The sequence below is a fragment of the Peromyscus californicus genome, unplaced genomic scaffold (genome assembly GCF_007827085.1).
Source record: "Peromyscus californicus insignis strain IS unplaced genomic scaffold, ASM782708v3 Scaffold_20__1_contigs__length_68692818, whole genome shotgun sequence".
Lineage (NCBI taxonomy): Eukaryota > Metazoa > Chordata > Mammalia > Rodentia > Cricetidae > Peromyscus > Peromyscus californicus.
The window spans coordinates 50566874-50578093 of NW_026294503.1; the positions used below are offsets into that span (position 1 = coordinate 50566874).

At 49.5% G+C, this 11220-nt stretch overlaps 1 protein-coding gene across 1 annotated transcript; it reads right to left on the reverse strand.

The window, feature by feature from the left end:
* Positions 1 to 327: 327 nt before the first annotated feature.
* Pkdrej (polycystin family receptor for egg jelly) lies at positions 328 to 7593 on the reverse strand. The gene has a single exon (XM_052748564.1). It carries the CDS (start codon positions 7576 to 7578, stop codon positions 1162 to 1164), a length of 6417 nt encoding a protein of 2138 aa, XP_052604524.1. The 5' UTR covers positions 7579 to 7593; the 3' UTR covers positions 328 to 1161.
* Positions 7594 to 11220: the final 3627 nt, after the last annotated feature.

Sequence of the window (11220 nt, forward strand, 5' to 3'; positions counted from 1 at the left end):
TCCAAGAACAAATTCTAAAATAAAGCTGAATATGGTAATACAAGCCTTTCATCCTAGCACTGGGGAAGCAGAGGCAGGCAGATCTCTGTGAGTTCAATGTCACCCTGCTCTAAATAGTGAGTTTCAGGACAGCCAGCGCTATGTAGTGAGGTCCTGTCTCCAAAGAAGTATAGAGTGCCGTCCAGGTGAGTCTTAAAAGTCACAGGATGCTGATGTGAGTCTAGTGCAGCCATACCTCATTTGTGTGTTTTCCTTTTCTGACCCTTACCTTTGAAGGCAGGCACATATATGCCTTGATCCCGTACACAGAAATCACTGCACAGGTCACAGAAGAAATCTCGAATTTAATTCATATAAAACTTAAAGTGGTGTCAGCACATGCTTCTGAATAAACTGTTAGCCCTTGTTCTTCTTGAACAGGAAACCGCATTTCCTTACTCCTAAATCATCCACCAAGTCAAAAATATAATAACCAAACGCCCAAGTCATCAGACACATACTGTTATATTCAGTACATAGAATGTGTACCATATTTCCACGTGGACCTTTGTGCACCTTTGTTGAAAATAGCCATGTCTCTTGGTCAGGGAATGTTACCGGGTGCACTAGAAATGCTTAGCCTGGGGGAATTAAGTGGGAAGCTTCAGATCCCTGTCCCCTGCTCTCATCTCTACATTCTCAAACTCTAAAGTCAGTCCTGGAACTCCCCTGCAGGACCCCTCTAGCCCTGGCCCGCAGGAAGGCTGGAGGAGAGAGGCTTCCCAGGCATGGTCTGCAAAGGAGACTCCCAGGAAGGCTGGCCAATTTGTTTCTGCTTAGAGGCAGCTGGCCTGAGGCTAAATCCACAACGGGACCTGGCCACCTCTTTCCCTTGAAGCTGGATCTCAAAATCAGTGGCTGTCACTCCTCCACACTGCTGCAAGCTCCCTGGAAAGGAGTCACCGAATCCCATCCAGAGGGAATCCCACCTTGCCATCCTCTTCGCTCCCCAATATTCCCCTCTGTTCATATATTCTTACTCCCAAGAGCAGGGCCCAGAGTGGGGATACTTCAGATGTGGAGACGTGCATGACCGAGCCATCCGACATTCTTCAGTCCCCTTAACAAACATACTTAATGTTTGGGGACACTCTTGCTTGTGGCCCTTCCAATCCTCACCAGTCAGACAACAAGGTAAACCATTTTCTTCCCATTGATGTTCCTGGTCTTCAGCCCCAGGAACCGGCGACTGTTCTTCTCTGGCTGCCCATACATCATGTCGACGAAGAATTCGGATTGGTCTTTGTCCCTAGATCGGGAGGTGAGAAAGCCAAACCCAGATCTCAGCTTATCACAGAGATAGGTTATTGCCTCTGCCTCATCTGATGGCTCCTCATACACAGGCTGCTTCATCTCGTCGTAGGCAGACAGAATCACCGCCTGAAACAAGTTGATGAAGATACAAATCATCACCAACATAAAAGATGACAGAAACAGGACCCCAAGAACCCTGTTGCTGGAAAATTCTGTGTTCTGAAAGGCTGACACGCAGTAGGAGAAGATGGTTTGGGTGGCGTGGATCATGTTGCTATAATTCCATTCATGCTGACCGAACACCAGGTACCCAAAAGTTACATACATGAAGGAATACATAGATACCATCAAGGCCATGTGGCAGATGCCAGGAAGGGCGGCCAGGATGGTCTTCTGAGCCAGGCGCACATTATAGAAGAATCTAGAATACCTGAGTGTCTTCAGGATAGTCAGAAATAACAAGAAAGCCAAGATGATCCTCATGAATTGATCAACCCGAGAAATGGCATGGAAGGGGATGAAGGCTTCGGGGTCACTCAGGTAAAACCGGACCATGCTGGTGGCCAGGAGGTGCTTCTGGAAGAAGAGCACTATCAGCAGAGTAAACATGCACTTCAGAGCCAAGTTGAGCAGGTTGTATACACTTCTGAAGTAGGAAGCTCGCTCTTGCGTGATGACGTAGCCCTCATCCACAACATAGGCACAGAAGAAAATGAGAATGGCTACGTACAGGTAGATTTCTGCCGAAGTTTCTCTGTTGAAATCAGCCAGTGAGAAGGAGTACACAGAGAGGCTGGAGTTGACGATACCTAAGGGAGAGACTTCAAATACAACTGAAATGCTACACATCAGACTGGCATCTGGATTCAGGGTGGTTAATTCCACAATCACTGCCCATGTCATCTCATCAAGCCAATTCTTTCCCTCAAGTTCCTTGAGCCTCAGTGTGGAATTAAACATCTGCTGTTCTGGAAAGAAATCGAATGTGTAGCCTCCAGATCCATAGGTGTTTAACACGCCATAGGAATGATACACCCATTTCTTCCCGGGAGGCTTGTAAGTAAACCCATTGCTGCTTTGGTCTGTAGACCGCTTGCCAGCGTTATTCCAAACACTGGAATAGTGTTTTGTGTCTTCTGGGTCAATGCCATACTGTGGGTGACAATGGATTTCTCCTGTAATGCTTCTCTGCACAAACTTCTTGGCCAACAGACATGTTTTGTTGCTAGGCTTGGCCCTCACTTGCCTCATGAGTGGAAGGCCAAGGATTTTGGATGAGCTGTCTGGAAGGAATGTTGGGTTCAGGTCATTGTGTAACAAAGGCAGGAGCACACTGTTGAGCCATGTGTAGATATCTCCCAGCTTCATCACGGTGGCAAGACCCACGGAGAACTGATGGCGAATGAACTGGTTATAGTAGAAGCTGTCATTATGGCGCAGCGAGACAATGAGCAGTAGGAGAAGGGTCAGGAATATGAAGTGAGTCGCAAGGTAGCTCAGGAACAAAAGGGACCTCCTCTTGATCCTCTTCTTCCTCCTGAGTATTTGTATTTTGTCCTCGGTAATGGGCTGGTATATGCTCGAGCCTCGGAGGTAGTCCATGCCCTCATGGAGCTGCTGCATCTCCTCTGGCGACATCTTTGTCTCCTGCAGCCTGATTTCTGTGTAATGGTACTTGCTGGACCACGAGATGTTTTTACAGTACTTGGGATTTTTTGTCCTGGTGCCTGACACCAATAGAATCTTGCCTGGTTGTACAAGGAACACAGACTGGCAGAAAGAGCAGAGAGATGCCAAGAGCCACTCTACTGACTTGTCATAGCCATAAGTCAGGCCATAAAACACAATGAAGAATGATGATATACCAGACGTGGTAAACACCAAAAACCAGGCTATGTAAACACACCATCTGGGCAGGATAACCTGGGTCTTGTTTTTAACAGGCTCGGTAGTTTCCAACTGGGTAGAGGAAGCTTTTGAAGAGGCATCTTCACTGCCTTCTACGTTATTGTTACTAAAGTTCCTGTTGGACTTTTGGGTGTCTGGGGCCATGCTGTCTGCTTTTTTACTCTTCTGGGAGGTTTGAGGGGCCCTCTTTGAAGACTTTGCCCTGGTAGCAGAGGTGGACTTGGCTTTGTTGGAGAGAGCCTCCATTTCATACTTATGCCATTTGTCCAACCGCTCTTTCCAGAAGAGACCTTCCTCTGACATCAGGGGGTGCTTCTGAGGTGCCACCTTGTCTAGATTCACTCGAGGTTTCTTCTGGGAATAGGTGAAGAAAAAGGTTATCAATAATTGCACGGGGATTGTGATGAAGACGCTTTCGATTCCTATCATCATGGACCTGATGATACGCCCCTCTCTGGATTGAGTTTGCCCTTTTCTGTTCAGATTAAAAAACATGATATTACAAACGAGAGAGCTTAGCAACATGGCCAAGCAGCAGGACAGCCTCTGCAGCCTGTTGAACGGTCTGGGGACAACATCGGTGAAAACAGAGAACCACATGTGGTTTTTCCCCAGCTTATGGCTCAGGTCAATCAGGAAGAAGTCTGTCCTCCTCAGAGGCTCATCCGGGTTGGTGACAGAAAATGTTGCATCCAAAGTGGTGTCCACAGAGAGCCACTTTCGACACACAAACAGCCAAATGTGTCTGCTGAAGAGATTTTCTACTTTGATTCGACTTAGGTACCAGCTAGGCGCTTTGCCTTCGTTGTCGTGCCACACTCGGATGGAGTGGATGTCCCCCAAGTCATTTTTTGTCGTCAGGAGGAACGTGTTGATGCTTCCCCGGTAAAGAGTTCTAAAATATGGATGGCTTAAACAGTGCACATCACTGGTACTCTCTGTTCCCATAAGCTGGATAAAGACATTGGCTCTGGTTCCCGACCCCAAGCGGCTCCCAGTAAAGATGGTAACCAGGTAGCATATGTTATCAAAAGGGTCGTTATCGGGCAGTACTACCACATGGTCCCGAAGATACTGATCCATCACATCCCTGTGCAAGGCCCAGAAAGCCAGAATAACATACAGGATCATAATGAAGATCACAGCCAGGAAGGTCGCAGGGTTTTGGTTAAGGTTTGTAATGACCTTTAAATGCAGATCCACAGGGTTAGGGACCACGATCACCTTAGCAGTCACAAAGTGGGTGTGCAAATGAAGGTAAGCCATCCTGATAGAGGCCAGCTGCCGCCGGCTCCGCCCCACATTCCTGCAGATGCAGTGTACTTTTCTCCACGTGGTCTTCTCGCCCAGCACACAGGTACCTTCTCGCCAATCACTCTGAATCCCGTACATGTCCAGACAGTGAACCATGAAGAGAGCAATTCTCACTAGCCTGTTAGTGGGCTTAAAGACAAAACGAGGTGCCTGCAGGACCATGGATATGTTATACTTGAATGAATGGTGGCGCTCAGCTATGATTCGAAGCAGGGATGAGGGCAGACAAACCACACGGGCCTCCTTGATTGGACAGGTTGAGTCAAACCGGCCGCTCCACTTGACAATGGGAGGGATGTCGTGAGGTACAAGGAAAGTGCCAACCAGATTGGTGGGGGTGACCTGACTGCCTGCATATATCAAGGCCTTGAACAACACTGTCACTTTTGTGACAATTTGGATCAGTACCCCTCCAGTTCCTCTGCTGTCCACCTCAAAGCTAATTCCACCTGTTGTCATCTTTGAGAACCCAGCACTGTCAATGCCTGGTCCCACCATAAGGTTAAAACTCGCAAAGGTCAAATCTTTTCTGACAACGTACACTTCTGCTACGTCGGGGGTGATCTCTATGACACTGCCGTTGTCTGTGGCTCCTGTTATCCTGAACCCTACCACATCGGCAGAAATGTTTTCCGGGGAAGTTAACCAAGGAAAGGGGTCATCGGTGAACTCACAAAACATCGTCGAAACTGGAGCGTTGGAAGGCAGACTGGGAACCCTGCTCCCGTTCAGTGTCGCATGCAGGCAGTTCGGGCAGAGTGTCTCATTTCTGAAGACCTTAGCAACATGGGAATTTTCCACTTTCTCCACATACATGTTGAAGTTGCTGGTCCTCATTACAGTGGTTTCGCTCCCTGGCACCTTGTTAGCCAGTATTGTGTCTGATAGGGCTTCGACCACATAGAAAGGATCTTGGAACACGTAGTAGGGGTTAATCAACTTAAGAATGTTAGACAGACTGGCTAGGATGCCAGTGCCCACAATTTCAATGTGCCGGGAGTGAAAATATTTGTTCCTTCGTTGGTACGCTTGCAGGGCTTGGTTTGCTTGCCACAGTCGTAACGTGGCGCCCTCTGAAACTGCTTGACTAGAGCCAGAGGCTTCCTGGGTTAATTTGGTAATCACCATCACCACCTGGCAGATCTCATCCAGGGTGCTCATGGCGGGCACAGAAGACTGATTGACAAGGTGTTCCAGGAGATGGGCTCTGTCACCTTGGAGTTCCGACTCCCATTTTATGTTATTCAAGACAGAAGCCACCACATATATTAAGTAGCCTGCGGGTAGCCAGTCTTGCTTTTGAAATGAAGTAGAGAGCGGCGACGTTGGTTCTGTGGTGAAATTGAACAGCTGTTGTAAAATGGTCTTTGAGGAGTCCCTGACAGTAGGCACCTGTACAGTGGCATGCAAAGTCACCTGAGAAAAAGTCCCTAGTGAGTCATAGACCTGAGCGTACAGCTTCAAACTGTAGTGATTTGACATCACACCCACAGGAAGAAAAAAGGCAGGCGTTGTGGACTGTGCCCCTAAATATGCGATGGGCCCTAGTGTCTTCTCTTCTACTGAACTGATTTCGCCAATGCTGTCCAGCTCAGCTACTATTATCTTATACTCAAGGGGGAGGTTCTTATCCTTAAAATCACTACATTCAACAACAAATTTAGTAACCATTGAAATCCCTTTAACTGGATCGATCTTGCACTTGCCAGCTTGAGGGCCTTGGTTAACGAGAAAGGGATGTCTCAAATTCAAGGTTGCCCCACTCCAAGATAATAGATGCAGAGACACCCAAAACCCATTTTCCAAAAAATTCCTGAAGGCGAATGCTTTTATAGATAAATAAGCCCCGTTCCTCCCGGTGACAGCTTGCCCTGCCCAGTCAAATATCACTTCGTGACCTGATCGAGACAAAATGGACCACCTATAGAAATCCTGGCTGGCACAACCTGTGCAATCGAGGAACAGAGAGAATCTGTCTGACACAACTAAAGCGGGACCACAATTTTCAAGGCATGAAATGTGTGCCTTGGGTGGAAGTCCTTTGAGTACCTGTACAGTCTTATCGGAAAATGCAGTTCTGTTTTGTTTCCGGACTACCATTCGGAAGTAATACACACCGTTGCCCCTAAGAGTTTCTGGTGGAATGCTTAATACAGGGCCCACTGCCCAAGGCCAGTTCAATGTATCCTGCTCTGGGTGACAGACATCCTGGGTGGTCACTGGTATGTACTTGCCACCATAATATCTAGGATTTGTGGTACAGTACCAAAAAAAATGGAGTCCCGCCGTGGGGATGTCTGCCTCTGGGTCAGAGGACATGGTTCCATTCAGAGTCAGTTCATCGGAGAAATTCACCGTCATGCTGGTGGCGCTGGGAAGAAGAACCGCCTTCAGGGGACGTTTTTTAACCCAAATGTAGATAATATCCGAGTCTGTCAGCGGGGGCAAGGTAGGATCCCACCTGATGATGGACAGCGTGAAGTTAAACACATACACCCCGTAAGGCAGGGCTGATTTGGGGATGTGGAGGGAGGAAAACTTCATCACCTGCACACGTGGCAGGTGCACAGGATGGTTCCAGTTAGGCGTGTCGTTCACAGAGGCCACCATAAAGTACAGCCAGCTCTTGCGGATGACCATGGCTTCAGGGCAGTCCCACGACATGGTGACGTTGAGGGTGACTTCCTCTTTCCGGCTCAGGATAAGGGGAGCGTGCTTGTTTTTCCTGTTGATCTTCACCGGCTGCATGGCACAGGGGGCCCTCTGGCAGGACACCGTAGCCTTAGCGGCTGCGGGGTCCGAGGAGTTGGCTTTCAGGAGGACGCGTGCAGCTGCGCCCGAGGGACACCTACGGGGCAGCGTAGGGCCGGCGCCGCGCGGGGCTGTGCGCGGGGACAGGCCACCGGTGCCACCGCCCCGGACGCTGCTCTCCGCGCCCTGCCCCAGCCCCGGGGCTCCCCTGAGCACGCCCGGCCGCCCGCGAGGGCCAGGGGATGGCGGCAGGCGGCCCAGACCTAGGCCCAGGCCCAGGCCTAGGAGCAGCAGCGCGGGGCCCGGCCACATGGCTCCCCCCCCCCCAGGAGCTGCGGGGCCGCGGGGGCGCAACGGCCGTGACGCTGCGCTGGGCCGCCCGCGAGCGCACCGGGAGGGGCTGGGCGCGCAGCCGGCCGCGGGGCAGCCCCGCCGCTCTGGAATAAGGCGGTCCACCGAGGGTCTGGGACTTGGACACCACAAGGCAATGAGTTTCCAGGGGCAGTGGATGCTCAGGAACTGTGGGTTTTCAAGACAGTGGATTTCCAGGGCTTAGTGAGTTTCAGGGACAGTGTGTCCCCAGGGGCGGTGGGTCCCAAAGGGCAGTGGGTTCCCAGGAACAGTGGGATCTCAGAGCCATCAAAGGTCTCAGGACCGAGGAGAACCACAGAACAACTGCAGCGTGGGAAGTCACAGAGCAGTGTGTTTCCAGGGGAAGTGGATCTCGGGGAGTCTCAGGACCAAGGAGGATCACAGAGCACTGGGGCGTTAAGGACAGTGGCATTTCCAGAAAGGCAGAGGCAAGGTAGGTCACTATGAGCTGGGCAGCAGCCTGGCTCAAGACCGCTTCCTGCTGCCTCTTTTCTTCTCACACTGGTGTAGGCTCCAGGATCAGGGCTTGCTAAATGAGGTTAATCCCGCTCCCCACCCCCACCTCTTTTCTTTTTAAAACTGGACACACCAAAAAAAGCTTCTTAGCAGAAAGTCCGCTCCCACGGGAAAACCAGTTCCAAAATACTGTAATCAGGAGGGCCTTGCCAGAGCCTCAGCCTAGTCTGGGGGACATCTGACACCTGTTTTTGTTTTGTTTTGTTTTTTTCTTCCCTCCACTTTTAAACATATTGTTTATTTACTTGTTTGCTTGTTTATTTTAGACAGCGTCCCTTTCCAAGAACCAACTGGCCATCCTCCTGCCTCAGCCTCCTCAGTGCTAGGCTCACAACAGGAGTGTACCATCAAACCTAGCTAAATATAACTATGTGATTTAGGAGGGGGAAGGTTATTGGAGATAAAACCTGGGGTCTCCAGGAATGGTAGTCAAAGGCTGTATTTCTTCTCCTTCTCCTTCTCCTCCTCCTTCTTCTTCTTCTTCCTCCCGCCCCCTCCCCCTCCTCCTCCCCCTCCCACTCCTCCTCCCCCTCCATCTCCTCCTCCTCCTCTTCTTTTAAATAACACCAGTGCTTGGGGCTTGCAGTAAGTAGTGTTTGTTCTAGCTGCATTCTTGCAACCCTGTCTTCCCTCTCCTCTAGGAACTCAAGGCCTTTCTGCCACGGGGCCTTGACAACATCATTTCCTCTGCCTGGAACGTTCTCTTTGGGTTATCTAGTGGCTGCTCCTTATTGGGCTTCTGATCTCAGCTCAGCATTGTTGTTTGGAGCAATTATTCTGGCCAAAAGGACCACTCCATCTGTGATTGCTAATCTTTGTTGTCAACTTGACACACGTGGGAGAGGGAGCCTCAACTGAGGAACACCTTCCATCAGACTGCTCTAGGGGGCATTTTCTCCACTGCTCATCGATGTAGTAAAGGGCCCAGCACTGGAAGCGGTACCATCCTTGGGCAGATAGGCCTGGAAGCAGCACTCCTCTGTGGTCTTTGCCCGAGTTCCTGATCTGACTTTCCTCAGTGATGGACTGGGATGTGGGAGTGTCAACCAAATAACCTCCTCAAGGTGCCTCGGTCCTGGTGATTATCACAGCAACAGAAAGCAAACTAGAAGTGTCTTCTTTGTTGTTCTACTGCTGGGAAGGTCCTTGACCAAGGCGACTTAGAGAAAAGCACTTCCTGGGGGCTTACAATTTCAAAGAGTCCATGGCCATCATGGCGGGAGCATTGCAGCAGGAAGTCAAGCATGGCGCTAGAGCAGTAGCTGAGAGATTATATCTGAACCATGAGCATGAGGCAGAGAGAGAGCTAACTGGGAATGGCACAGGCTTCTGAAACCTCAAAGCTCACCCTCCAGTGACACACCTCTTCTAATGAGGCCACACTTCCTAATCCTTCCCAAACAGTTCCACCAACTGGGAAACAAGTATTCAAATATATGCGCCTATGGCGGCCATCCTCATTCAACAACCACACCTAAGCACCCATTAACTCTGTCACCAACCTTTTCTGTTCCACTGCACTGAAGATCTGAAAGGACACTTCCTTGATAGGAGCCAAGTCTTCAATTAAATGTAAACTTGAGCTGGAGAGATAGCTCAGCAGTTAAAAGCACTAGCTGCTCTTCCAGAAGACCCAGGTTTTGATTCCCAGCACCCACATGGCAGCTCACAGTTGTCTATAATTCTAGTTCCTGGGGATCTAACACTCCTCTTCTGGCCTCTACACAAGGCATGCTGTACACAAAGTGTGCACATTTACACTCTGGCAAAACAATCCCACACATACTCAGCAGAAGGCCACAATCTGGGGTTTTGTTTTGTTTGGAGACAGGGTCTCACTCTGTAGCTCATGCTAGCCTAAAACTTGTGATCTCCTGCCTCAGCCTCCATGCTGGGATCACAGGCAGAAGCCACTACGTCTGACTTTTTTCACTTTTCCCTTCCCTGTTTCTTCTCCTTCCTCCTCCTTTTCCTTCTGTTGTGTTTTTTGTTTTTTGTTTTGTTTTTGAGGGAGGGATTGCAGCTCTAGTTATCCTGGAACTCCCTATGTAGACCAGGCTGGCCCTGAACTCAGAGATCCACCTTCCTCTGCCTCCCCTATTTCTTCTGAACTTTCCATTAGTAACAGTAAATGATGAATGGGGGGGGCGAGACCAGCCAACTATGAGCCAACAGAACGGCTGCCCCCATGTGCAAGAGCCCCATCTGCTAACAGGTTCTGATGGAGCCACTGCCTGACCTCCACAGGCCAAGCAAGAAGAAAGACTCCCATGCTGACCACTTGTCAAACCTTACTGCTCTGTGCTCAGGGCTTCCTTTGCTCTCTGGAGACCGCAAGTCCCTGCCTCCACCCACCCCACCAGGGACAATCCTTCCCAATGCTTTTCTTCTGTTGCTGATTCTCTCTATTTTATTTATTTGTTTGTTTGTTTGTTTGTTTGTTTGTTTGGAGACAGGCTCTTACTGTATAGTCCTGGCTCATCTGGAATTTGCTTTGTAGACAAGGCTGGCCTTGAACTCAGATATGCTTGCCCCTGGCTCCCGAGTGTTGTGAACCAACTCCTGTAAGTTGTACTCTGAACTCCAGGTGTGTCACGGTGCACACACACACACACACACACACACACACACACACACAGGTAATAAAATTTTTTCAAAATTCTTTTGAAGAGATTTCTGTTTTTTTTGTGTGTGTGTGCGGAGGTTGGGATTGAATCCAGGGCCTCAAACATTAGGAAAGGACTCTGCCATTGAACTACAGCCCAAGCTTTAAGATGTGCTTTAAATGGGAAAAGACAATACAGAAAATTTTTGTTTTTTTTAGTTTTTGGTTTTTCAAGACAAAGTTTCTCTGTATAGTCCTGGCTGTCCTGAAACTCACTCTGCAGACCAGGCTGGCCTTGAACTCAGAGATCTGCCTGATTCTGCCTCTACAGTGCTGGAATTAAAGGCATGCACCACCATCATCTGGTCATTTTGTTAAATATTGTCTCACTGTGTGGTCATGGGAGGCCCAGAACTCATTATGTAATGTAGTAGGACAGGCCCATAGGAGAATGTAGCTGT

Coding starts and splice junctions, on each gene's coding strand:
- Pkdrej (XM_052748564.1), bottom strand. CDS start 7,578: ATGTGGCCGGGCCCCGCGCTGCTGCTCCTAGGCCTGGGCCTGGGCCTA.